The sequence below is a fragment of the Poecile atricapillus genome, chromosome 1 (assembly GCF_030490865.1).
Source record: "Poecile atricapillus isolate bPoeAtr1 chromosome 1, bPoeAtr1.hap1, whole genome shotgun sequence".
In the NCBI taxonomy this organism is placed as follows: domain Eukaryota; kingdom Metazoa; phylum Chordata; class Aves; order Passeriformes; family Paridae; genus Poecile; species Poecile atricapillus.
In genome coordinates this window covers 14,540,799-14,567,461 of record NC_081249.1, presented here as the reverse complement: position 1 = coordinate 14,567,461, position 26,663 = coordinate 14,540,799, and the positions used below count along the sequence as shown (strand labels likewise).

At 39.7% G+C, this 26,663-nt stretch overlaps 1 protein-coding gene across 2 annotated transcripts in view; it reads left to right on the top strand.

Annotated features, from left to right (window-relative positions):
* The window catches only part of CNKSR2 (connector enhancer of kinase suppressor of Ras 2), a 207,786-nt gene that overhangs the window by 158,322 nt on the left and 22,801 nt on the right, over positions 1-26,663 (top strand). For both annotated transcript variants that reach the window (XM_058833852.1, XM_058833851.1), the window contains 3 exons: positions 2,239-2,306; positions 6,906-7,006; positions 8,141-8,678. In XM_058833852.1, coding sequence (XP_058689835.1) covers positions 2,239-2,306; positions 6,906-7,006; positions 8,141-8,678 — 707 coding nt within the window. The remainder of the gene's footprint in view (positions 1-2,238; positions 2,307-6,905; positions 7,007-8,140; positions 8,679-26,663) is intronic.

The following is a 26,663-nucleotide window of genomic DNA, read 5'->3' as shown; positions in this document are numbered from 1 at the left end:
CCTGTCAGCTCTGTAAACAACATCAATTGACTGTCAGTTAAGTCTTCATTGGTTTAATTGATTACTTCACTAATAAGCACTCTTACCAGGAAATGCTATCTCATGTTTAGGACAGAATGAGGGACAGGAGAACCTTTATAGCTGTATTTGTTGTCCAATGCTTTGTGGTCAGCAGCTCTACCAAATGGGGTTCATAGGTGGCTGTTCCCTGCTGGCAGTGCAGGTGGGGGTGGTAAGCAGGGAGTTGAACTGGGAATGTGAAATCCTGAATAGGTGAGAGGCAAGCAAAGCACCATCCCCACTGCCTGCCATGCCATTTGACAGAGCAGATGCTTGTCATCTTGTGCTGCTTTACCCTTTGGATACAGACTTATCTTTGCTGGTCCCTCTGCAGCAGAGGCTGGAGTGCTTTGGGTGAGGTCCCTGCCTCTGTGCCTCTGATTTGAGCTGGCAGAGCAGGCTCAGCTGGCAGCTGAGTTTTATTCCCCAAAGGAGGTCTTCACATATCAAGAATGTGAGCCTAAAATATAGCTTTGTATTGGGTCATCTTTTAGTATTGAAGATGTAAAATCGTTGTCTGAGATGAGGTTTGTTGGATTTCTGTTCCTGTATGCTGCTTGTTTTTACAGCTGTACAACACTTCCTGACAATTACAACTCAAATTTTAAGTGTCCTCTTCAGCTTCCCTATTCTTCTGGTAGAAATTTTGATTGTGTGGTACATGAAGTATTCTGCAATCAATTCAGGAGTAAATTCTTAGCTTTCTTCCCAATGTACAATGATTTATGGACCATTAACACGGTTTACACATGAAAAATGTGGTCACTGTTTGTGGAAGGGCAGTTATAGTCAGTGGACAGTGTCCCTGCCTGTGTGTGCCAGGGGGATTTGTAACTAGAAGATTGTTAAGATCCTTCCAGTCTAAAGCATTCTACAGTTCTCTGACTCCATGATGATAGGAGTTAATTTCCAGGAAAGCAACTGTATTTTATGAGTTAATGCTTGCCCTGCACTGCAATGTCTTGAAGACAGGCATGCAGGAATCATTACAAAGGTATGTCCTCTGCTGAGACAAACATCCTGTTTCTGTGCATGCAGTATGCAAACAAAGCCCATCAGGCACAGGTTTCTCAAAAGGGGGTTTCCCATTCCTGAAGAAAAAGCAAACCTGACTGGAGTTGTCTTTCTGTATACCCTAGCAGTTAAATTGCAAGCCAGTAGGTTGGCAAACCAGGCCTGTCAAGTCCTGACTATGGGATGACTGGAGCAAGTAATTCCAGGTTTACCATGGAATGGACAACACGGGAGATTGCCATGGTGGTTTAAAGCCTCGTTGATGAAGCACCTGATTCAGTGTAAGCATTTGGCTAATGAATACACTGAGAGCCCCATGGGGGAAGAGCACAGGTTGAAACTGCCCTGCTGGAGGCAGTTCAGTGTATGCTTGGCAATGACAGCCTTACTAGAAGAGAGCAGCAATAACTCATTTGCTTTTTGGCTTGGGTTTTTGGGGTTGTTTTTTGTGTTTGGGTGCTGGGATTTTTTTGTATGGTTTTGTTTGGGTTGTTGTTTTTTAATTTGTGCGGTTTAAGGAAGCACTTTTTCAAGGCTAAATTGAGATTAAAGCCTTAGATGTGAATTGCATTGAAGCAGCTATCTTTCTCCCTGCACCTCTCTGACACAAACACAAAAATGAATTCTGATATGCCTCTTTCTCATTATACATGGCACTGTAAGTAAGCCCTAAAACATAAGGGCATAATTAAACCACAATGTCTGTTTGGGAGTGAACCTGTTCTTTGTACTGCTGTTTTCTGCTCTGTTCCTCTGCTAAGTTGCCAATTCAGGTCTTAAAATATTGCTTAAATCTCTGAAAAGTGGTGTTTATTCTTAAGAAATCAGAACAGTAGGAGTATTTGTGTGATGGCATATCTGTGAGCAGCAGACTTAACAGCTCGTTGATTATCTCTAAATCCTTTACTTTACAGATGTTTGATATCATACATGGTTTTCCATTTGAAATAAAACCCTTGCTGTGAAAATGGTTTGTTCAACAGCAAAATCATAGATCTTTGGAGACTCGCTGAATAAGAGTATCAAAGAGAGCAGCTGTCTGATATGAAAAATAACATTGTCCTTAATCTTCTTCAGATGCTTCTAGCTTTGTTTTTACTAGAAATGCACACAAAAATTAAGAGGCTGGATCGGTATCACTGCTTTTTTTTAATATTATTTCAGATGGCTCAACAGAATTAACATGCTTGCTGCTGGCTATGCAGAAAGAGAGAGGATCAAACAAGAGCAAGGTAATGTGTTGTTATTTTGGTTCCTTCTGTCAGCTCTTATCACAAGTTCATCTGTTCTCTTTTCCCTGCTGTGTATCAGGCCTCATTCTCATCATCTGAAAGCAAATCACATATGGGTATCACTGTTATTGCTTTAGAGAATTCCTTTTCTGTCAGGAGTTCTGATTAACTCCTTCGGACTCTGATCTGCAGATACTGGATTATTTCTGAGAAGGCTGCAAAAGATAGCTGAAAAAGCAGATATACTGCCAGCAAGCTCCACTGTGTGGTACCGAGGAATCTGTGTCCCTTATCAGAAGAAGCTTAAGAATCTGGAGGCTAAAAAAACTATTTCAAACACTGCATTTGGTGTTTTGAATTCACAGAGGGCAAAAGTGCATTAAATTGGTCTTGGGAACAAAACCATTTTTCTAAAGCCTGTTGAGATAATTGGATTTACCCTAAGGACTTTGATTTTCAGACCACTTAAATTTTGTAATTTCTTCTGGTTTTACTATATTGCAGTGTGTGCTACAGCCCTGTTGGCATTTCACTTGGAGTTGTAGGGTTATAGCATTTTACATATTTTATTTTTTGTGCCTAATACTTCATGGGTTAAAAAAGCAGCATATATAAAATCATGCACTGCTTTGCTTTAAACAGTTGCAGTAGAAATTGCATTCGCAGACAGAAGAAAGAAAGAGTCAGTCCAATTGTGTTGTGGAGGTTGTTTCTTAGAATTGCCAGTGACATGACATGACATGGATGCATAGAAGGGTTCCTATCCAAGTATCTGCTTTTGCAAGCAGGTAGTTTTTGAATTCCTGCTCTTTTTAACATATGTACTCAACAGCAGGCACTGGAAAATTGAAGTGCTCATGATGATCCAGAGCTTATCCAGATGCCTGTCTGCTGCCTGCTTCCCACTCAGTCAAAACCTCAGCTTTTAATTCTGTGGCTCTGAAGCCTGCATCAGAAATATTTTGGGTTTTGGCCCAAAAAACTTGTGTCATTTTTGACACCAGGCCCTCTGCATTCACACAGCCCAGGGTAGCAGCACCATGCTCACTGTTCTTCAGTCATGGTCACAGTGCCTCACCAGACCTGGAAATCAGTTTGGAAATCCGTATTTCCTAAGCAGTACTACAGTAACCTGTTTGAAAGAGCCTATGTACCATCTGTTGTCACTTCTTGAAGAAGCTGTGAACAAACTCTGAATCTCACAGTCTTCAAGGAAATCCTCTGTTTTGGCATTCAAAGCCAAATTACAATTTTTATTGACAGTAAGTTGGCACTAGAATTACAATGGCATGTGGGACAGTAGGTGAAAAGGTATATGTTATGCTACTGCTGTCCAAGTGCACAATTACACACATGATACACCTTTCAAAATCCAGATGAACATGAAGAATTATTTTTGCTACTAAGAAATCACTGAGTAATAAAATAGCAGATGATCCAGCTAGGCATGGGATGATGTGCATTCAGGCCTCATGTAGCTTATTATTAAAATGTCTCCCTATTGAAGATAATCAGTGAAACCCCACTGACCATGGAAATTATATCCCAGGCACTGACAGAGTTCTTCATTACCACTCTAGCACGATTCACTCCTGTTGAATTGTTATAGGCAGGTAAGTGGAACTTCACCCTCTTCGTGTTGCTTAGTGGTATTGAGTGTGGGAGGCAGTATCACATTCCCCCCTTGCTGCCATACTCTGTTTTAATGCCTCTGGTGATTTTCCTTGGCTCCCGGCACAAGGGCTGTTACACAGCTCAGTAGTGTCCCTAATTAGCAGAGGCATCAAGTTAGCAAAGTAAAACCTCTCTATCACCTCAAGCATATTTGCAATTATAGAAACTATGAAGCTGGAATTTTCTATATTCAGTGACTGTACCAATTGTCATCTGCATATTCAATTTGACAAAAGGTCTTTTATTTCTGTGTGGTTCAGCCCTTTGCAGTAAAGCTTTATAATACCTCTGAAACAATTCAACGGGAGTTGTCAAATCTGTCTCAATTAACAGTTGAATAGTTCTGAATCTAAAGTGCACAAAATATATTTCAATAGCTTCAGAGATGCACGAATCACGGAATTGTGGGTGTACTACTGAATAAAATGTTACATTCTGTACTGAACAGTTTTATAAAAATACCTTCAACTTTTCATATGAAATACAATGCATGTTAGCAATACATCAAGGGACTTCCTTGGATGGAGGAGTTATATACTTTCCAGTCATATAAATCAGAGGAAAAAATCCCTAGTTTATATAAATAGAGGATATTTATTCAGGAAATGGCAGATCAATGTTGGGTTATATATAATATATTCAGTCTATTAGTCATTGAGGAAACTTCCAAGATATGCCTGATGCACAGAGCTTGTCCGTCACTGAATTGGACAAATCTACAGAGAGAAATACAGCAACTGTTTCATAGCATCATACATGTTTTGGATGGACTTTAATGAGTCAGTTGCCAAAAGAGGAGCATTTATAAAAATCGGTGGGAGGCCATTTTCATACATTTTATCTGAAAATTGACCCCCGTTACTACAGAAATTTTCAAGACAAGCTGTAGGCTGCCAACAGAATTCCCTATCTGAGATAAGGGGTGCAAAAGCATCATCATACAGTGTTTTCTTGTGTGTGGATTTGACAGCAAGAACACCTTCGTATTTTTAGCCAAAATTGGAAACTGCACTGAGACTGCTAAATTTTGCTTTCAGAATAAACAGTTGAGCTCAAGTCTGCAGAAATGTCGCTGAACAATGCAGTTCTGACAGGTCTCTTACCACACATCGCACCATTAGGCTTTGCTGCAACAGGAACAAACATGCCTACATGCCAATATTTTCAAGTGTTTTAAGTTGCTGGAAACAAGTTTTCTTAAAACTAGGATTTATTTAGAAAAAGAGCTTTCACTGATTTAGTCTTTTATTCACCAGAAATTAATTATTTGCAGATTTCTAGAGACATAACTTAGGATTTTTTTATTTTTTAGTCATAAAAATTTTATGCAATTTATTTATTATACTGTTAAAAGATAATGTCTCAGCTATAAGCTTGCAGGAAGCAAATCAAAAGGCTTGGAGTAAAAACGGAATTGCTATTGTGTGGAAAAATTAAATAGATAAATAAGAAAAATTAAATAGATAAATAAGGCTGTCCCCACCAATACTAAAATCTAAAAAAATACAAAACCATAGAGACTCCTGTTTCAAGATGGTGTCATTTAAATGTAAGTCTGTTTTAGGTCTTGAATAAGAGTAAATATGCTAGATCATTGATCATATAATATAGTAATTGTAACAAAAAATTATTAAAGACAAAATTACATATTGTGCCAGCTTGCATTTTTAGTTTAGATCATTTGTGAAGCAGCAATCAATCTTCTTCTCTATTAAAGAGAGAGTAGTAAATGATGTACTTTGTTGAACATCTGAGGCGAAGTAAAAATTGCCTGTGATTGATCTGTGAGTAGTCTGATCTCTAGTGTCCTGTCATACAGTGATTTACCCAAATACTGGAAGGTAATACAGTCAGAAACAAAGTGACAGCAGAAATGCTTGCTTAAGTCTTAAAATGTGCAAAAATGTTAAAGGTTGTCTGTCTTGAACTGAGTCAGCAGTTAATTAGGATTTTTTTGCAGGGAATATTAAGGTTCAGTGTCCTTTTAGTTAGCTGCTGTTCTGCTTAAAAAAGTATTTGTAACAGAATAAATATAAATTCCCATGTGGTATATTCTTCTGTGTGTTTTCCCCTTTGAAATGAGCTTGACCATGACTTATTTCCTGGAAAAATGAAACGTTGTAGCCCATTAAACTTAGCCCACAAAATCTATGTCCTTTATACTTTGTCATCCTTCTTTTTAAACTCTATTCTTAAATGTCATTGCCATAATTTTCCTTACCATCACCTTCATGTTCTTGCATGGGTAACAGGGCAGCAGCTGTTTTATGAAGCGAATATATGACAAAGTTTTTTTGTCTTGCCTTAAATACAGCTGTTTGTTATTAGAAATTGAATTGAAAAACGTGTCTAACTGGTAGAATATAATGGAGAAAATGGGTAGAAAAATAACACTGATTATTCATGTGTGCAATAACCCCTACCTGTTTGATTTGCCAGTTGGTTTAACACATTTGGTGATGTTATGCACACAACAAGACTTTAGCAAAGCTATGTTTTTAATAATTTCTGTTCAAAAATGTTTTAGTATTTTTGAGCCAATACATGTCTAATCATAATTATTTTTGTAGATATATAAATACTTTAATGTCTGATACTTGGATTAAGAGTATTCTGTATGCCTGTTGCATTTACAAGGTATGCACAAGAGTTAAATTTGTGGCTCATTTTCAGGTTGTTTTCCAGTAGCTCTGTAATGGGACATTAGGTTTAGTATACTTCATAATGTTTAGAATTTTCCCTCTTTGGATGAAGACAATTCCAAGTTGCAGCAGCTGACACTGACAGCATCAGCATTCTGGTATCACACTGCCAATAATACCAAAGGAGGAACATCCAGTTGTTTTTGTGAAAGTAACCTGTCTGATACAAAAATGCATCAAAACCTGTTGGCAGTTTTTGACCTGATCCTTATGTAACTTGTAGATTACTGGAGCGAGAGTGACAAGGAGGAAGCTGACACTCCATCAACACCGAAGCAGGACAGCCCCCCGCCCCCGTACGACACGTACCCGCGGCCTCCTTCGGTGAGTCACCTGCAGCTGTCCCCAGGAACGTGTGCCCCAAGTGCCACCTCTGCCTGCTCTCCTGCCCAGGATGGTGCTTGACCATCTGTTTTTTAGTCTGTGCTTGACTTGAGGCATTTGTTAAGCAACACACATTGCAGACTTCAATGGCCATCATTCCACGGGTTTGTAGGAAACAGGGATTTATAATACCACTTGCTGCACAAAATAGATTAAGTTACAGAATTCTTTCTTTTTGGTCTTCATTCATGATGGACAGCTACTCATCCAGGCAATCCCTCAGCACCCCCTTGTCAACTTTCTGAGAAAATGTTATTACCTCAGGAACAACACAGACTCTTCTCTAAGGCTTCAGCAATTGTGCTGTGAAGCTTTACAGTAACAAATTGCACTTGAATTTACAGAGAAATACATAGAAATGTTCTGTCCTGTATTGCAGTACCAGGTGTTCTGTTATTGTGAAAAAGTAGGTTTCTCTTATAGAGAAATACAATTACAAAAAAAAGGGGGATTTGTTTTTTTTTCTTTCCTCTTGCAGCAGTTGTTGGTCTAAAACTATATTATAGACTTCTAACTTACTCTCCACTCTGCATACTCAGTGTTAACTAATGCATCTTACTTGGATATGGTTTTTGAAATGAACACTCAAGAGGTTCAGGGGAAAGAGCATTTGTGATGTTTAATTTGAAGGCAGGACTTCATCTTACAAAATTATAGACCTTTGAATGACAGTACTGAAGCACTGCAAGCATGATTCCAAAGAAAAGCAAGACAGAAGAACAACAGGCATTTGGATAGCATTTTTAAGGTCTTGAATGAATCAGGTACCTCTCTTCTATGTCTTCCATAGTGCTATATTTTGCATTATTTTGTGAAGTTTCCTGCAAATTTTCTTGGCTTATTTTATGGATTAAGTGACATAATAAAGATAGTTATTATGAATAACTATCAGTATTAGACCTACAGGTGTGACATATACAGACATGGGTATGCATTAAAATTAGGGTCAGGTAAGGTTAATTAGGGAAGTTTTCAACTGACTAATGAACCGGGTGCCATCGCTGATAATGAAAAGTGTCAGGTTATTATTAGCAGTGGGTCTGGGTGTGATCTGAGACATTGTTGACATTGCAGATGAGCTGCACAAGCCCCTACGTGGAGCCCAAGCACAGCCGCCTCTCGTCCACGGAGACGTCGCAGTCACAGTCGTCGCACGAGGAGTTCCGCCCGGAGGTGGCGGGGAGTGCCACCGAGTCCCCGGTGCGCAAGACGGCGAGCCAGCGGCGCTCCTGGCAGGACCTCATTGAGACGCCGCTCACCAGCTCGGGACTCCACTACCTGCAGACGCTGCCGCTGGAGGACTCTGTGTTCTCCGAGGTGGCCGTGGTGTCCCCGGAGCACCGGCGGCAGTCGACCTTGCCCACCCAGAAGTGCCACCTGCAAGACCACTACGGCCCCTTCCCCCTCGTGGAGGGTGAGCGGATGCAAGCGCTGAACGGGAATGGGGGAAAGCCCCGAAGTTTCACTCTGCCTCGGGATAGCGGCTTCAACCACTGCTGCCAGAGCCTCTCGGTCGGTGCTGCCGACCACCATGAAGAAGCACAGCAGAAAGAGGTTGAGGAGGAGGAGGAAGAGGAAGGCAAAACAGCAGAAGAAAACCAGGAAGATAAAAGTAAGTATGGGATATTTCTGTGGCTTTTCAAGTGTCCTGTTTGTGTAATGTAGAGGTCGTTTTTCCTTTTTCCTATCAAAAACCCCCAAAAGTCCTTCAACGTCCCCCATGTTTTACCAGGTCCCCCTTGTTGCACACCTCTTTGGTCTGCCTTATGTATGAGGCCTAACAACCAGAGCGCTGCATGACCTCTCATGATCACCAGACATTTCCCCGTAGGCTGATCAACAACCACCTTCCACTAATAATTCTTAGTTTAAATGGATTTTGCTTCCATGCTTTCTTCATGTTTACACTTGCACAGTAACCTCCTCCACTGACACACGTGTTTCAGGGAGATGCTTAGTAAGATTTCCAGCCAACCCCATGTGAGCTGTAAAAACCTCTTGGTAAATCCTGGAGTGCAGAGTTGGGCTGTGATTGTGTAGTATCCAGGCAGGCAGGTCACAAGACATGCCAAAATCTGTAAGAAATTTAAAAAGACAATATATTTTCCCCAGTCCTTCTCATTGTGATTTATAAAAAAAGAAATTCAAAAAGCATTTCAAACAAAAAAAAAAAAAAAAACAAAAAAACAACTTCGACCAGCGAGGCTTAAAAAAATCATAATGCTGGGTAACTCAGTTACATGGCGCATAAACTCCATAGAGATTAGTGCTACTTATCAAACATAATCCAAATAACCAGGGATTAGAGAAGGTCCCTGCCCCTCCTGAACATGTAAACACATTTTTGTGTCTGTTTCATGCTCTGTCCTTCACTGTCATTTGTGGAGCTTCTCAGCCTGTGCTGCTAGCAAAGTTGAGTCCACACCCAGGTTGTAGGGTCAGTGAGTAAAGCCTGCACTCATGATTTGTGGGGTTACACTGCAATTACGTTACCTGAAGTGGCAAAGGATAGCCCTTGAAGCTCTCCAAGGGTCTCTGCTATCTGTTCCTTCAAATTCAACTTTTTCACTGCAGGAAAGTACAAAAATGGATAAGAGAGGAAAGGGTAATGAAAGCTTTGTATGACTAACTACCTACCTAAATGGATTCATTAAATTTAACACCTTTGTTGAGCATTTAAATTCATGTGGATGTTATTTAGTATACTTGGGAGAGATCAAAATTTTCCATTGTCCTTATGCTTTAGGCATTACCTTCTAAACATCACCAATTCTTTACTTTCTTCTGCTGCTTTGAGGAAACAGTGGTTTCTTTATCAGATATTGAATGTGATGTCATTAAAAGTTTAAAAAGGCACTATTTCAGTTGTGTTCATGCATGACACTTTGCTAAAAACTGATACATTTATTAGGGTAATATCAGATTTGTACCGACTGTGAAATTAAGCTGCCTAATTAACAGGGTTAAATTTCATCAACCATGCAGAACATTTTGTCCTATTTTTAGCCTTCAGTTTTGGTTTTCAAATGGGTTTTTACTGATAGCAATATAAAAATATTTTTTAAAAGAGTCCTTACTGAAAATGGGAAGGGTCAAAGAGACTTTCCACTGGCTTTACTGTGCTGTTTGAGCACTACTTAAAGATTCTGTTCAAGGTCTAAGGTTTTAGGTGTTTTTAATCTCAATTTCAATGCTTTTGTGTACCTGGTTGTAGCATTTTATAGCATGCTAATTACTAGTAAAAGGCTAGTGCTTGATTTAATGGACTTGGGCTTTTCTCCATCCTTCTATACTAATTTCCAGATAAGGAGAACAAAGGTGTAATTTTTCAAGTGATCTCCCTGTACACACATTTTTTTATTTGAGTGAGGAGGTTTCCTTGGTTGAGATTTTAACAGGAGATTATTTTTGAGACATTGATGACCAGCTAGACAAGTCAAGTGCTCATGATGAGTTGTTGACCTTGAAATTATAAAACCAGAAGTAAAATACTGTCTTGTCTGTTGAAAAGTATATGTTGAATTGCTTGTTGCTATGACTGCAATGTTCTGTTTGCAGCGTTGACTTTTTCCAGGTCCCTTACGAATAAAAGGCAGGAGGATTTCCTGCAAGTGGTGTTCTTGAGTGCAATCCAGTTTCTGAGTTGAGAGATTTGCTTACATCTTCTAAGTCACTAACAGAATGGGTGACCTTGTATGTGCTACCTCACTGCCTCCTTCACCTCCATTGCTCTGGGAAATTCATTTCCATTGCTCTGGGAAAATGAAACATTGCAACCGGCTGGAGAAAGGAAATCCTCTCTCTTTCAGAAATGTTCTAACCTCATATTGAATGTTCCCTCATGTGGTATCAGAATCTTTTAAATATATTTATTTGCCTTACACATTTATGATCCTGACATAGTTCTGGGCTCTTGGACGGTTATATGTGTTCTTGTGTGTACATATGTGTGTTTTAAAGCTTAATCATTCCTGTTGCTTTTTGTGTGGGATGAGAATGCAGCTCCTTTGCTGTTGTCAGATGTCATTGCCAAAAGTTTGTTTTCTCAGCTTTCTGTTTTTACATTCTCACTTTTAGAACCACATGAATTTAAATTAAATAGTAAAATTCAGTCTTGATTCTTCCAATTTCTCTTGCAGAATTGTTTTCAAATAACTGCACCACAAACTAGGAGCTCCACACTTCTTTCAGATGCTGTCCCCAGCTGCTATAATTTAACATAGTTCTGTTGACTTTCTACTAAAACTATGCTGATTTGCAATAATTAAACATCTTCTCTCAGTCAGTGACCACTTTGTCTTAAATAGATATTGCAAGACTTTACTGACCCTGCAAATAGTTGTGTGTATCAACTCTGCTACAATGCCTAGATATATATGTAAATTGAAAATGTGGGTTGTCCTTTCCTATGTTTATCTGTCAGAACCTAAGTTTGTTGTGTGCTCAATTGCTTCTTTTTTGTCCTGTTATATCACATTAACATTGCATTGCTAATCCTTAATGGATTGTTTTATTTCCCAAATGACTGTTGTGTAAATCATTTAGATGTTCCATATTGACACCATCTTGTCAAGTCTCTTGCTTTGTAATCAAAGAGGGTTCTCTTGTGGGATATTTGAGCTTTTCCATGTGTTTGCTTCTGACTATGCAAGTGACAAACCACGGTCAGAGCTGTGGCGCCAAACACGCCCCTTGCTGTGCTGTTCAGGGGCAGCCTGCACACGGAGAGCAGGTTGGAGGCTGTGGCACAGAGTTTGCATTTCTATGATTGAGTTGTGAAGGAAAAGTTGGGCCTTTTGAGGTTTGTTTTCTATTAGTGGGAGGTAATAGAAGGGGACAGCAGTGTATCATGGCATCATCACTCCTTCCCCTCTGGCCCCACCTCTGTCTGCACTCTGTGTTTCAATAGGTTTTGCCACTTCATGCAAAGAACACTTCTAGAGAGAGTACTTCCAGGTTTTGTCCCATGAAAGCTTGTTTCATTTTTTGCTTTATTTTTTGAAATTTTCTTTGGTGGTGGTTCCTTCACTTTCAAAGACTTATCTGGTTTGTACATTACTAGGGTTTCAGCATCTAAAAGAAGTACATCACTAGCTCTCTGCAGAGTGTAGCTGGCTGTTGATCCCATCAACTTAACTGCAGAGCCAGCACCTTTTTTTGCATACTCCCTGAAAAAGTCTTTGGAGATCAGCAGTGTCTGTGGTAGTTCCAGGTGCTCTTATCTGCCTGGAGGCTGCTGGGAGAGGAGCTCTGCTGCTGCCTCCATGTGCTGCAGGATTTCCTGGGCAATGCTGGCACACTTTCCAGGGAACTCACACCTGGGACCTGCAACAGTGTGCAAGGGAGCTTTCCACTGTGCTGGCTCCATAGAATTTATTCAGGAAACATGGACAGAAAAGCGTTGATGTCTGTGTTTGAGTTTGAAAAGGTATTTGCAGCAGGAAGAAATTACCTAAGCTGTCTTCACAGTGTTAAACCCCGTTTCTTTCTGTGTTGTTTCTTGCTTCTTTGTTCTGCAAGTTTTCAGGCCTCTTCATGCACTCTCAATACTGTGGTTCTTCCTGACATGTGTTTAAGGACTTTTTTGTTGCTACCCTATCATCGTAATTTTGGAGTACCTTTTGTATAGCATGGAAAATGGTAACAAAGTCTCACATAAATTTTAATAAATTACTGGCTGCCCTTCTGGGGCAATTAATGGCTGAGAGCCGCTTGTTAGCTGCATTGGTTTCACCCTCCAGAGCATTTACAAGATGCTACAATCTTCCTCATGTGACTTCTGTCACCTTTAAAAGATTTCACAGTGCTTCTGAAGGCTGGGCAAACTCACAGGTATTGCCTGGCATCTTGATCCATCACTACAAGCTCTTGTGCAGGTTTGCAACATCCCATGGCATCCCATGGTTAGTCCCACAGAGTCTTGTGAATGCTGCCTCACAGGAACACAACAGCCTAATGCTCCAGTCTCTGAAACTTGCCTTTTAATCCTAAACTACTGAAAACACTTGTCAAAGGCTAGAGCAGGAGCTACTGTTGGCATTTCACAGCTCTGACAGATGTCCCTGTGAAGGCTTTCAGGAAAGCTCACCTTTATGTCAGGGAGGGCTGGTCACTGAAAGAGGTATCAAATGACTGTGCTGAGGTACCAAGCCTGAGAGGTTTTCTTCTTTTTTTTCCCCAATAAAAAATACAAAGCAGCAAGAGAATAAGGGAAACTGAGAACAATTTCTCCCATGTTGCAACTTCCTAGTTGCAGAAATGAAATTGAAGGTGATGGTGCTTTCACAAAATAGGACAGAGGAGCTAAGGACTTCCATGGCTAGCAGCAAGTATCATGCATTGTGCCCAAGAAGGTGTCATCCTAGGCAGCATTTGCGTTCAAGGAGGAGTTAGTGCTAGTGAAAAATATACTCTGAATAAGGTCAGGTATTTGAAATTCCAAAATACAGGTCTAGGGAGCCTTCCCTCTTTTTAATGAGGGGGCTGTAATGCACAGTGCAAATGGTTTGTCTTAGAGGGATCAATGCTTGCTAATTAAACGCTATGCTATGAAGTAGTACCCTGTGTACACTTCTAGGTTTTTCTTCTCTGGATTTTAGGTAGAGTGTCTTCTCTTTGACAGGTTTTAGGCAACAGTGAAATGTGTGGGTCAGGACAAATAATGCATAAAGCCTGGACTGTGCACACTGGAGTTGATGAGATGTGTGGCTGAAATTAATAGGGCAGTTTGCTTTTCTGACAGCCTCTTTCTGTCTTAGAGAGGGCATCATTAGTGGTGTCTTGTGGTCTGACCAGCTAGTTTTATCCTCACTGAGAGGCAAGGGAGGAAGAGGTAAGATACTGTATCTTCCCCTCTGGAATTAATGTTCAGGAGTGTCTTAAATAAGCAGAACTATGAGAAATTGAGGTGATGTTTCACATTAGAAGTATTCCATATGAAACTGGTGAATAGCACAAAGTGCAGCACCCTCTGGGACATGAAAGAGGGTGTTATTCTGACTTACTGCACCCGCTATCAGTCCTGTACAACCAAGAGCATTTGCCAAGTTGGGGTTTGTTTTTTTTTGCCTAACATCCTTCTGGGCAACACAGCCCAGACACTGCTCAGACACTGGAGTAGGTTAATGAAATGTCTACTTTTTATGAGCTTTGTTTTTGTGATCTGTTTTTTTATTCCTAATTCCCACTTGAGCCTTCCTGTGGCACCTGACTGGGCATTTGCTGAAGACCATTAGCATTCTCTACTTGTCTACTTGTCCCATTGCCACCAAGGCACTGTTTTTGCTATTAACTCAGATTGAACTTACCTAAAAATGCTGCCTAATTATGTTCAAAAATATGACTACCTGAGATAAACAGTTGGGTGTAGGTATATTCATTTCTGAACATGTTATTTAATTAAAATTTAAAATTTATTAAATAAAGCTTTTTCATTTCTCATATGCAAAAGCAACTCCACTGCAGAAGTGAGTTTGTATTCTAAACAAAAATAATGGGATACAAAACCTCTATATCCTGATTTTAAATTTCAGTTCAAGGGGAAAAAATTGCCTGCGGTGTTTGAAAGCCAAGTATTGAATCATTTACTGAGTAGCAATTCAGAAAGCAATATGGGCTGTCAACAAAAATAAGAATAGTTTTATTTTATGCTTGTTAGTGTTTATACATATAGATGCATTTTGCCCACAAATATCTTGTTGCCACATTTAAAATTTTATTTGATTTCCACTGCCCATGCTGCTAAAAATGCAAAGGAGAGATGAATTCCTACTTTTCTTTTGGTTTTAATAGCTTTGAGTGTCATTGCCAATAAAGGTCATCTGCTTTTGCCTGAAATATATGGATTAAATTGTCTTTTTTATATGCAAGAGAAGTTCACAAGAGAATTTCTTACATGGCCAGTCTTCCAAATTGCTCTTCTTGCTAAGTTTCCTCAATTCTGTCACTAATTTGGGGACTGTCAATAGAGCTATGCTACTCCCTACCAGAGACCCCTTCATGCTGGGTGGTGAAACCATGAATCTGTAAATGTGAGAATATATTTCGGGTGCAGCTTTTTTATGTTCTGCATTAATTCTCTTGCCAGTTGTTGTGTAACCAGTCTATTTTACGTTTAATTTTTCCACTTCATGGTGTCAGCAAGCTCTGTCTCTGCTCTTGCCCTGAGTCTGGCTGCAGAGATGCTCTCCTTGGGAAAGGGTCGCTCAGAAATGGGAAAACACTTCACAAACAACAGAGGAAGACAGTCCAAGTCCTCTAGGGCTCTCTGTTCACCCCGCTGCTGTTCCTTCCCATTTTGTTGGCCTGAAAAGTTTTGGTAGCAGTATTAAAAAAGCCTTTTTTTGTGCTTGCTGTTTCCACTCCCTCAGTTCTAAATGTGCTTTCAATTCTGAGGCTATAGTCAGTTTTCCTAAATGAATATATGTAGCTTTTTTTTAAATTACTTTATTGATGAAAAGGGAAAATCCAACTTTTTTTTTTTTTTTTCATTAACCCATAATTTTCCATTGAAACTAGGGTTTTCCTGTCCTGAAATTTAAACTTATTTTCATTTTGATTTCAAACATGAAAAACATACATTTTTTTAATAATTTATATAAACCTTCTCACTGGAACCTATTGAAAATAGTTTTAAAGGCATTCTTAGATTTGACTACTGGAATTAAATTGAAATTTTTCTGTGACAAAGCCATTTCTCACTGGGGTTTTTACAGAACTGGGATAGTTCCTTTTTGAGATACAGCAGGGACTTGGCCTAATCTGAAGGTTTCTAAATACAAAGGAAACAGAAATCTGCCATTTAAAAAGTTAGCTACCTATCATTTACACGAGATTGTTCTTTTGAAATGTATAATTTTAAATTTTCGAAGCTAAAAAAAGATGAAACCCTTCCTATAATCAATGGCAGTTAAGTCAGAAGATGGTGGCATAGTACCAGTAGGACTAGGGGAGCAGAGGGTACTAAAGTCTTTTCTAAATGTATTCATTACATCTCCAGGTGGTACCATCTGTTATGTGTGGCTCTCATGTTCTTTCAAGGCACTCATTAAAACAAGGATGAACTTGAGTCAGTAGTGCTTGGAAAGACATGGGAGGGAGATAGTTTTATTAAATTACTACCATGCTGAATGTCTGGAGGATCACTATGTGAACATGCATTCTTGTTTAATTAATGCTCATCATGGGAAGTGGGATGCAGTAGTAAAGACTTAAGTGCAAAGAGTCAGCATCGTGCCAAAATTTTTTTTGCTGGACAGAAGACTCTAGACAAGCCACATTTGTTACAAAGAAGTTCAGTTTAATCTATTTTTTTAAAAGAAGTGCTCAGAATTTTTCAATTTAAGATTAATATTTTCATGGAGGTCTATGCAATCAATGTTGCAGGAAGATTTTTATGTGAATTATCCTAAAATAATAAAGCCTGGCTTTCTGGCTGCCTTTCCTTGCAGTCACTCTCTGCTGCTCCAGGGAGTCACAGATCTTACAGCTAATCTTTCAGCCCTATGCAACTTCCTTGGATAACCCTGGACAGCTAAAATGGCACTAGATGCTTATTTTTTGGCATCCTAATCTCCCAACTGCTTTCCTAAACCTTTCCAGTGCAAGAGGGCAGTGTATATAGGTTAAAATCTTGGTCCTTGCAAAGACCTTGGCAAAGCTCCAAGTGTGATGTGCGTGTCTCGGAGCCAGGGAGCTGGAAATTATTTGGAAGATTATCCATTGTACCTCTGCTGCCTAAATCTGGAGCTGCCATACCTTCCAAATCTTAAACACCCCTGGTGGTGGGCATCCTTCATTCCCTACAGACAGTGCTTTTTCTCTTTGCTGTTTTGGAGAGGAATAATTTTAATTTTTTTTACTGCTAATGGATATTGAATTGTTCCCTCTGCAATTTAAGGCCAGTATTTCCATTCCCTTACGGCACAAAAAACAGACTGCTGCATTACTGCAGCCCTTCTTCTGAGCTGAAGGGTTGTTGTGAAGGTTGGTTTAGTTTTTCCAATACTTAGTGTTTCCTAGGCCTCTGTCTCCTCTTGCTGAGCTTTCCTGGGTTTTCCCAGCTGAGTCCCATCCCCTCTGCCATGGCAGTGTCCAAGCTGGGTACAGCACATCTGGTTGAGAACCAGGAAGGTTGCTCTGTCCTGGCTGTTTTATGCTCTATATTGTGATAAGCATCTGTTTGGAAATACTGTACTTCATATTTCACTTGGGGCTGTACAGTGTCCCAGATGGTTTTCTGCCTTAATAGGTGTTTTTCTAAGTGTAGTTGTTCTGATTTTTTTCTGGGCCTCTTACCTATCCACATTAAGTAGCTCATGTTAATAAAAGCCTCAGCTGAATTAAAATGTCAAATTAATTGGGCTAAAAACAACCAACAAATACGTGTGACATTTTGTAGAACTAAAAGCCTGACTAGGTTAAAAAAATAAAATAAAATAAAATAAAATAAAATAAAATAAAATAAAATAAAATAAAATAAAATAAAATAAAATAAAATAAAATAAAATAAAATAAAATAAAATGAAATACAAACAAAAAAGTCCCTTGCAGACTAACCTGGTGTTTGCCAGGCTCTGTGTTTGTTGGCACAGCATTTACCTATTGTTACATAAAACCTGGCAAGGGATTTCATCCCCCCAGATCATTCCAGCTCTGTGGCTGTCCTCCAGCAGTCTAGGAGATGTTTCCTCACGCTTTGGTGCCTGTGAATTTTAAAAAGTCTATTCCCTTGCACTGTTCAGACTGTGAGTGCCATCTGGGACTGTTTCTGGGTGCAGAGCAGCCTCAGGGGAGCCCCACATAGTGCAGCCCCTCCCTTTAGCAGTGAGCCTCTGGTGTCTCTTCCATGCTCTCTTCCTTGGCTTTGGCTGTCAGAGGACACCTTGGATAGGGAAGGTGGCTAGTGTTGTTCACTTCTGAGAGCTGAACCTCTAGAAAAAAAGATGATTCCCTGTGTCACAGACATCTAAATGCCAAGGAAGATGTTACCTGGAGATAATTGGGGAGCAGAAGGCTCATTCTTTTGTCACTTGGGATTCCGTCCATCCCTCAGAAGTGTTTAATGCTCACAGTTTATAGTAGCCATGTGTGTTTAATTTGTAAGATCTTGTGATGTTTTTTAACATTAAGAATTTCCAGTTCTTTTGAAACAAATGTGATAATACAGTTCTAACAAACAAACAAACAAAAAAGCAGCCCTGCAATCAGGCAATTTTGCAATTCTCATTCATTATTAATAAAATAGGTTCCTAGCTTTGTTTTTAAAACATACAGTTCAAAAACAAGAAGATAAATATGTTTTGTCTCCTTTTGTGCTCCAAATTTGCAAATTTTGGAATCTGATGATGATGGTTAACAGTCCAGCATCCTTGTACTAGTGTGATGCTATTAAATACCATGATTTTATGAAAAAGTCATGAAATAAGTTCTCTGTAGGATCTTACTGTATTTACATGAAGAAAATGGCTGCATTTTAAGTAGGATTTTTGCTTTCTGGCTTTGCATTTTGAGTACTGCTGGCACAAAATAAAAGCAGCTAATTATTTCTTCTTTTCTGGATTCCAGAAGGGTAAACTTCGGGCTTTTTGGAATATAAAATACCACCACTGATTTCAAAAGTATTTGAGTTGTTATCACCATCAGAGTGGGGAGAGAGGCTGCCAAAAAACTTCAATTTAAACCATCATTCAGCCAGTTTTTGAAACGTTCATTTAATCATGGGATGATTTACAGGCCTCAAGGAGGAAGCAAAATTAAGGAAGCCTCACTTAGGAGATTTCTCCTGCTTGTAAATTCAGGGATGGACAGAGACCAGGCAGTGGCAAAGGCAGGAAGTTTACCCTCAACACTTTACCCAGCATCATTAATGAGAGTAAGAAAACTCCGCTGAGGATCTCTGTGCTTTTAGTTCCAGGTTAAAAGCAGCTCAGATTTCAAGTGAGGAGGGATGGCTTGGGGAGACTCCAGGAACAGCTCCTGGTGTGGTACCCAGGGGCTTGGTGATGCCAGAATCCCCTGTTAGTGGGGTTTCCTACATCTGCAAAGTGGTCTTTTTGGAATACTTGAGAGATGGTGAATATGAGGCATAGAGAATTAGAGAGTGTTTTCCTGTAATAAAAATAGTAAAATCTGGTTTAGAGTCTGCGTAACAGTATTTCAGTAGCTTCTGCACTTGGCATTAAAGTGAGATTTTTTTGCTTTGCTAATGTGCACACTTGAAATCCAATCTAAAAATCATACTAAATCTATAAAATACGTTAAGCTGATTATTCTGGGAGTTCTTGTTTCTTTCCTCCCTGCTAGAATGTGTCCTGTGATTTATTTTAAACTTTTAATTAAAAGAAAAAGTTCTTCTCAAGACGTTTTGGTTTTTTTTTTTAAATCAAGCTAACTACAGGTACATAATTTTACAGCAAAACATTTATATTTCTAACTTTATCATAATGACTTTAAAGACAACTGGAGTTGCTGGTTTCCATTTCTTTAGAAGACCAAAGAGAGTCTTTTTATTTATTTACTCCTGGCTGTGTGAAGAGCCTGGAGAAAATTCCATTTAAATTTTACACTCCAAACTGAAACTATCCAAGACTAAATTATTACATTTTTTGTATTTTTCTGCTTACCTTTTCCAGTGTCACTGTATTTAATGTACTGTTTCTTAATGTATCCTCAAAAATTTCATGTGATTATTTTAGGGGCTATAAATACTTATTAATGAACTATTTAGTAACTAATTTAACCATACCAAAACTTTTTTATCCCAAGACACTGAAAATTAAATATGGTTTATGAAATGGTGAGAGTGTGGAAGAGTGTGGATTAAAAATAAAATCTAAAAAAAAGAAGACCCAGCAAACACAAATGCATTTTAGACATTAGTGCATCATGGATTAATAAATCAGTAGTTTCTAAGTTCTCTGCTCACTTTGTGTTTTAACCTTGAGTTCGCAAATTCTGCCAGCAGATAAGGACATCTTATAGCAGCTATCATGAATCTTACAGCATAAATGGGCTGTCCTTGTGTCTATGCAAACTCTAAGAAGTTGAGAAAATTTGTTTTATGAGAGCCTTGCACAATCTGTAAAATACCTGTAAAATGTCTCCGTAGTAAAGAGGAAAAAAGGTGTGTGTTAACTTTCCTGGCAATGCTTGTTTAAAGGATGGCTGAATTTTTTGGTACAGTTATTTCTGTTGTTGGAAGGTGGAAGGAAGAGTGAGTGTTTTCATAAAGTTGCAAAAATTATTGCCTTGAAGATTCACAGTTTGGAAATGGCTTTTACAGTTAACGTACAACTCAGAACTAAGCCACCTTCTTCATGGTCTGTCCCATCCCAAAAGACCATTTTCCTAAGGCATTGTATGTTGTGGCTAAAGAGGAGTATGGGATTTATAGGAGAGCATCAAGGTCCCTTGAAGTAAAAATTAGACTCTTCAGTTTTGAAAATAGCACTTGGATCTTTATGGATTTCATTATTCATGAAATTTAGTGGAGGTTAAATGTGGAGGGATGAGGGCATGGGAGGATGGCCCTGAGCAGCCAGTACCTGTGGCATCTGCAGTTTCTACTTGGAGGAAAACGTGTGGAGGGGTGAGATTTTATATTCTACATGGATTTGGCTTTTCTGCCAGGGCTGTCAGAAGGCTGTGTGCATTTTTGACTATCACTGCTCCTTGGAATGATGGGGAGTGGGAGGTTTCTGAGAGTAACCCAATGAACAAAGGAAAGCACACACCCCCAAAGTGGTGGAGGCTTAATTTACCTCTTTTCTTGAAAAAGAAAAGAAACAGTTTGTGCAGTCTGATCTCTAGTACTTGAAAACTGGAAACATTAGGGTAGGAGATAGCTGGGGAGGAGATTGCAGAATTGAGTGGGGTGAGATGGAAGCAAAAAGTAGAAGACTAGAAATAGGGCATAAATCTGTAATGGTTAGGATAAACTATGGAATGAGTTTAATTAAGTTGTGATTGGTTTTTGAAATGAAAACCCCATCAGCCTCTAATTCTCCATACCACAAATGAGGATGATGGTGTTATAAAGCTTTCCCCAGTTAGAAAACCTGTTTTAAAAGTATTTTGTTTCTACAGTGTCACATTTCTCTTACAGCATAACATACTGTAAATGCTCCTATGCTGCTTTAGACTTTATTTCAAAGATTTATGCAGTTTAGCAGTTTAAGCCCAGGTGAGCTACATGGATGGATTTTATGCTGGGGCCGCGTTCTGTGCATTGATCATGCCAGAGCATTGAAATATTTCTCAGCCCAAGTTGTCTTCCAAGGAGGAGACTCAGGCATGATTTCTTTATTAAGCTGAAAATCCTGTAACATCAATGTCCATAATTAGTTGGGGCAAAAGTTATTTTTGGCCCTGTAGCTTTTGTCTTCTGAAAGTACTAGCTGAGAGTTTTCCTTCAGATGACTTGTTTAGTTGTACTGTATGGAAGTAGAGTAAATGTTTTAAAAGACAAATTCATGAGGCTGTTTCTTTATTTTGTCCTTGTATGTTTTGAATTTTTCTGGTCTGGTGTTGTTCATCTTTAGCACTTAGTTATATAGTTATTAATGACCAAAAGTATACAGCCAAATCTTCATCTCTGGTCCTCCTGGGTTTTACTAACATCTATTTCCTCCTTCCAAGGACAGTGGTTGTGGTAGTTCCAATGTGGGTAAGGAACATGGTTCTCTGAACTCAGACTGCTAACTGTGATTTCCAGTTCTGAAATCCCCCCAAGGTTTCTGCACACACCTGCTAGGGGTTGTTTTAAACATCTTCAGCTTTAGCTGACTGTGCTCTTGCTGTATTTTATAGTTCTCTAAGAGGTGTGTAAATCATGGTCCCTAACAGTTTTTTTCATCACCAGCTGTTGTGTTACCAGATACGTAACCAGAACAAATAAATTCTTGCCTGTTTCTACCTTCTCCTGTACTTTTCATAGAAAAGAAAAAAAATCTTATTTTTCCACAGAAGAGTTGAATAGATACATCATATAATATACACTGAACTTTTTGGTTACTCTGTAACTCTTTGGAATAGCCAGTTGTGCTGATGGCAAGTCCTGGCATTATAGTGGGAAATTAATGCACTTACTATCACTAGATACACAACTTCTTTAAGAGGGATGTCTGCATAAGAGGGATGTCTGCATTCTTCTGAAAAAAAACAAATCCTTGCAAAATTAAAAATTCACTGAGTCTTTTATTTTTGTTGTTTAATCTTGCAATCTGACATTTCCATTCTGCACAGCAGATGTGAGTGTAGCAAAAATTGTTCAAAACAATGATTTGTCTAGTTCTGTATCAGATCTCAGATTGAGTTGAGTTTTAAAGTCACCTGCAAGAACAAGTGATTGTACCAAAGAGAGGTGAGCCCTGTATCCCAGCTAACCCTGTTAGCCTGCCTTTAATATGCCTAAAAACTTACTTCTAGGGAGTTAAAGGTATCTTGCTTGTAACCCTCAATGGATCATTCTTTCACAAAAAGTTTTATTGATTTTGAACTCCACTGTACTTTGAGCTCTGTCATGTGGCAGTAAGGAGTTGCACATTTTAATTCCAGGCTTAGAGAGACAAGCATCTCTTCCAGGTAGTTTTAAACCTAGCACACGAACTTTCAGATGTTTCTGTTACTTGAAGAGGCAATTACCTGCCTTTTCTCTGCATTTATGTCCTTATAATTATACAGGCTTCTGTTCCATCACCTTCTTTATAGAGGAGAAGTCTTGATTAGCCCTAGACCATGCATTCCTTGCAGGAAAATCCTTTTGCACAACAATAATCCTATCAGCCCTTCTCTGCCTCTTTCAGTACTGCTTTTTGAGGTGAGAAGTCACAAATGAGTCTCTTTCTTTTTTTGTTTCTGCTTTATCTCCACTACTTTCTGTATTTATATGTAGGTAGAAGCCAAACCTCTCTAGTTCTATGTTTTTGTAGAAGCTGATTTGACATTTTTAACCATCCAAGCAATCCAAGAAGAGAACTAAAGGGAACTGTTTGGTATGTTTCTGACTGATAGGGGAAAAAGAAAAGGGTTTGGTGTTGATGTGGGTGATGCATGAAAAGAGACGTGTAATGCTTATTCATGTACAGGACTGCAGAGGAGAGGAAAGTAAAAAAGACAGAGGACAATAGCTATCTGAGCAGCTTGAGAAATGCATAGAAGGGAGGGAGGTTGCTGTTATGGGATAAGAACAGAGCTCAGCTACATGATAGTGTTTTCAGGCTGTAGAGATGATAATATTTTCTTTGTTTAGTGATGATATTTTGGTGGAAAGCACTTAAGCAAACCAAAGCAGGAGTGTGTAGCAAATTTCTGGGAATATATCCCTGCATAACAGCTCTGAGTCATGCTACAGCTTGTCCAGAGGAACCTTGCTCATGCATGTGACTGGTCTGGACAGCAGAAACCCCTCCTTACAAGCATCCTTTGGCTTACCATCTGCTGGGGGAAGGGCACTCTAACCTGCCATTTTCCAAATGGTGCCTGTTTTTACAGGTAACCCTTCTCCCAGCATCTCAGGGTGTTTTGGATTCCCTTGCATACAACAGTCACCAGCTGTAGTGACATGTCCTAGTTTAGGGCAAATTAGGGAGGAAAACTCCAAATGGGGATTTCCCCAGGGAAATGCCCCCTCCCCACCAACTGGTCCGGGAAAGGGAAAAAAAAAATTCCTTGGAGAGAAGTGGAAAAAGCTGTTTATTTAACAGAAATTGAATAATATTAAATAATAAAACCTCTTGCTGTTCGATGGGATCAAGTCTAGGAAGAAAAGTCCTTTTCATGTGGTGAAGCTCGGCTCGCTCAGTTTCTTATCAGTCCCTCTGGCGCTGGAAAGTGCCAAGGCCCAGGCCCCGGTGGGCCACAGGCGTGAGCTCCTGGGGTTTGGCTGGGTGTTCAGTCCAGAGCAGGCTTGCACAGATCCAAGAGAAAAAAAGGAGGAAAAAAAAAAAAAAAGGGTCCAGGGAACTCCTCTGCCTCAGCTAGCTAAAACTAACTAAAAGCCAGAGAGAAGCTCTGTCCCGCTGTCTGTCCGTGCTGCAGACAACACAGTCCAGGAGTGAGATGTGTGGGAGTGATGTTTTTCTTTAACACAAACTGCGGCTTCTTCTTCCCCCTCTCGTGCTCTCAGAGCCAGTCTTAAAGGTGCAGAACTTAATATATAACATAAACCAGACGATTGGGGATACCAGTATCATAAAGTCACCCCAGGACATGACAGTAAATGATTTTCTCTTTGAGCCTCTCGATGCCCTTTCTGCTCCTGTTGCAGGACCAAGGACTGAGTGCGCAGCAGCTCTGGGGACTGGCACTGCTGGAGGCTGCCACAGGAGCAAGCTGAGCCCTCCACATCATTACCCAGCCATGAGGTTTCTTGAAAAGCTAATTCTGTCTGAAATGTGTCCCCACCTGCCAGCAGATTGCTACAGCAATGCCAGGGTCAGGTGTCAGCCGTGGAGCTGCAGTGGGTGCTCCTTCCCACCCAACACCTGCCTTTCTCCAACTCCTCTTCCTTACCTCAGCTGATCAGCCATCATCTCAAACCAGCCATTCCCCTGCTGCCCAGCTGCTTCCAGAACTGGAGCAGCTCTTTGGGGAACTGCTGCTCTCACTTTAATAAGACTTCTTTTTTCCTGGATATTGTTAACTTTGAGTAAACTAAAGGTATTTGTCCCTTGTGATCAAAAGACCTGGATGACGTAGCAGAAGCAAGCAAGTAGTCATGCACATTCTAAGAACATCACTTTTAACAGCTCAAAAGGCTTTGAGAAGTGACCATCTCCAACACAACTCCAGTGGTTTCTACCAATAGAGGAGCTTGACCTACCTTAGGAATGGGGAGATTGGTACCTGGTGGGCCCTGTGCACTGCTCCATCACTCCAGGAGGACAGCAGGTCTCCTCCGGGCTCTGCCCTTCCACACTGGGAAGGAGTCAGATGTGCAGGAGAGGAGAATCAGGGCCATGAATCACATATTGGTGCTATAATATGTTCAGTGAGGATTAATTTCTTCTGTGAAACAATGCTGTCATACAGAAGTATGGCAGCTACACTTCACCAGACAGTGTGACGGGGCAGTTTGTGTGTTTTGGAGATGCTTGGGGATGAATTAGGAAGGAAGAGTCTAAAGAGAAGTAATTTTCACACCGATGTCTTTGTACCTTTGTGTAAAGGTTATTGACGGTAAAAACCTCCTGAATGGGTGGAGGAATTAGTGGAAGACTAACAACTGATGGAAGTGTGTATTTACCTCCTTACTGGTTATCACCAGTTGACCAAGAACTTTATCAGGATCTTTGCTTGAAAACCACTGGGTGCACCATGTCCTCTCGTCAGGAAGGTCTTTGGTGGGTGCCTGAATTTCAGAAAGGGCTGGGAAGGAGTGCTAAGGACTCCTGCATGGCTGGGCATCCTTCAGCTTTGTCTAGGTACCTGGCCAGTCTGGCAAATCCCTTTTGCCATCCATTTTCATGAATGGCAGCCCTGTGGTTTTTGGAAGGAGTATTTAACTGGGAGCTTGAACACATAAGGGGATACGACAAAATACTCCCTTGATTAGTTTGCTGGTTTTTCCCCTCATAAAGGGCATGCAGAAGTACTGTCTCAGCAGGCTTCAAGAGATGGTATGCATGCTGTATCTCATCCAGTCTAGCATATTCAGGGATTTGAAAAAATTTAAATTTTGCTATTTGTTATTATCTTTAAAGTTAAAATAGTCGGGAGCTTCTGGTGTTTTCAGCATTTGACTCCTGTAACAGGAATCTTTAGTGTAATGAAATCCCTGTGCAACCCCTGATTTTCTCTTATTGCAGTAGTGATAGCATTGTTTGGAATATGATAGGCTTAAGATATACTTTTTATGAAAAAGTTGGATCCCCTCTGAAGACAGCTCTCACACATTAAAAATATGGAAGCAATTCTTAACGAACAATATAGCAATGTTTGGCTTGTCAGAAGAGTACCTTGCATAAAACCTTTCAGTGCAAGCTGCAAGCTTTTTATATAATTATTCTCATAAAAGATAATTTAAATTTACCAGATGAAAGTACCTGGCTTCAGCATCCAACAGGTGTGAAACATTTAATCAGTAATTCTTCATTTTATATTCGCAAATAGGTAAAGAATTTCCTCCAGGAAAACAAGGTCATTTGTGTGTTGGTCTGATGGGCTTTCAAGACAGCAAGAAAGCACCTCAATCATTGGTTTAGAATAAGAAAGGTGATTCCTGTCTTATTTTTATGGGAACCAACCTAATTAAAAGCAAGACTTCTAAAAGTAGTTTCTTTATATGCTAATTCTGTGCAGTATATTTCAGGTTGTTGATATGAGGGAGGGTTTCAGGTCTGATAGCATTTTTGTTGCTAAATATGGTTCTCCTCAAACCTGAAAGAGACCTGACTGAGTCAAAAATAGAGTTGGAGCAGAATGATAATACTTACCTGGGAACAGTCAAGGCAAGTTGGTTTGACAGATGAAACATGTGCTAGAACATGAGGAGAAGAGAAGGAAATACCTTTGTTAAACACAGCACAACCAGCCAGGAGTGGTGCCAACATTTCATTTGTTGACCTTGCCAGAAGAGTAATAGTAGAGTCCATGTTTT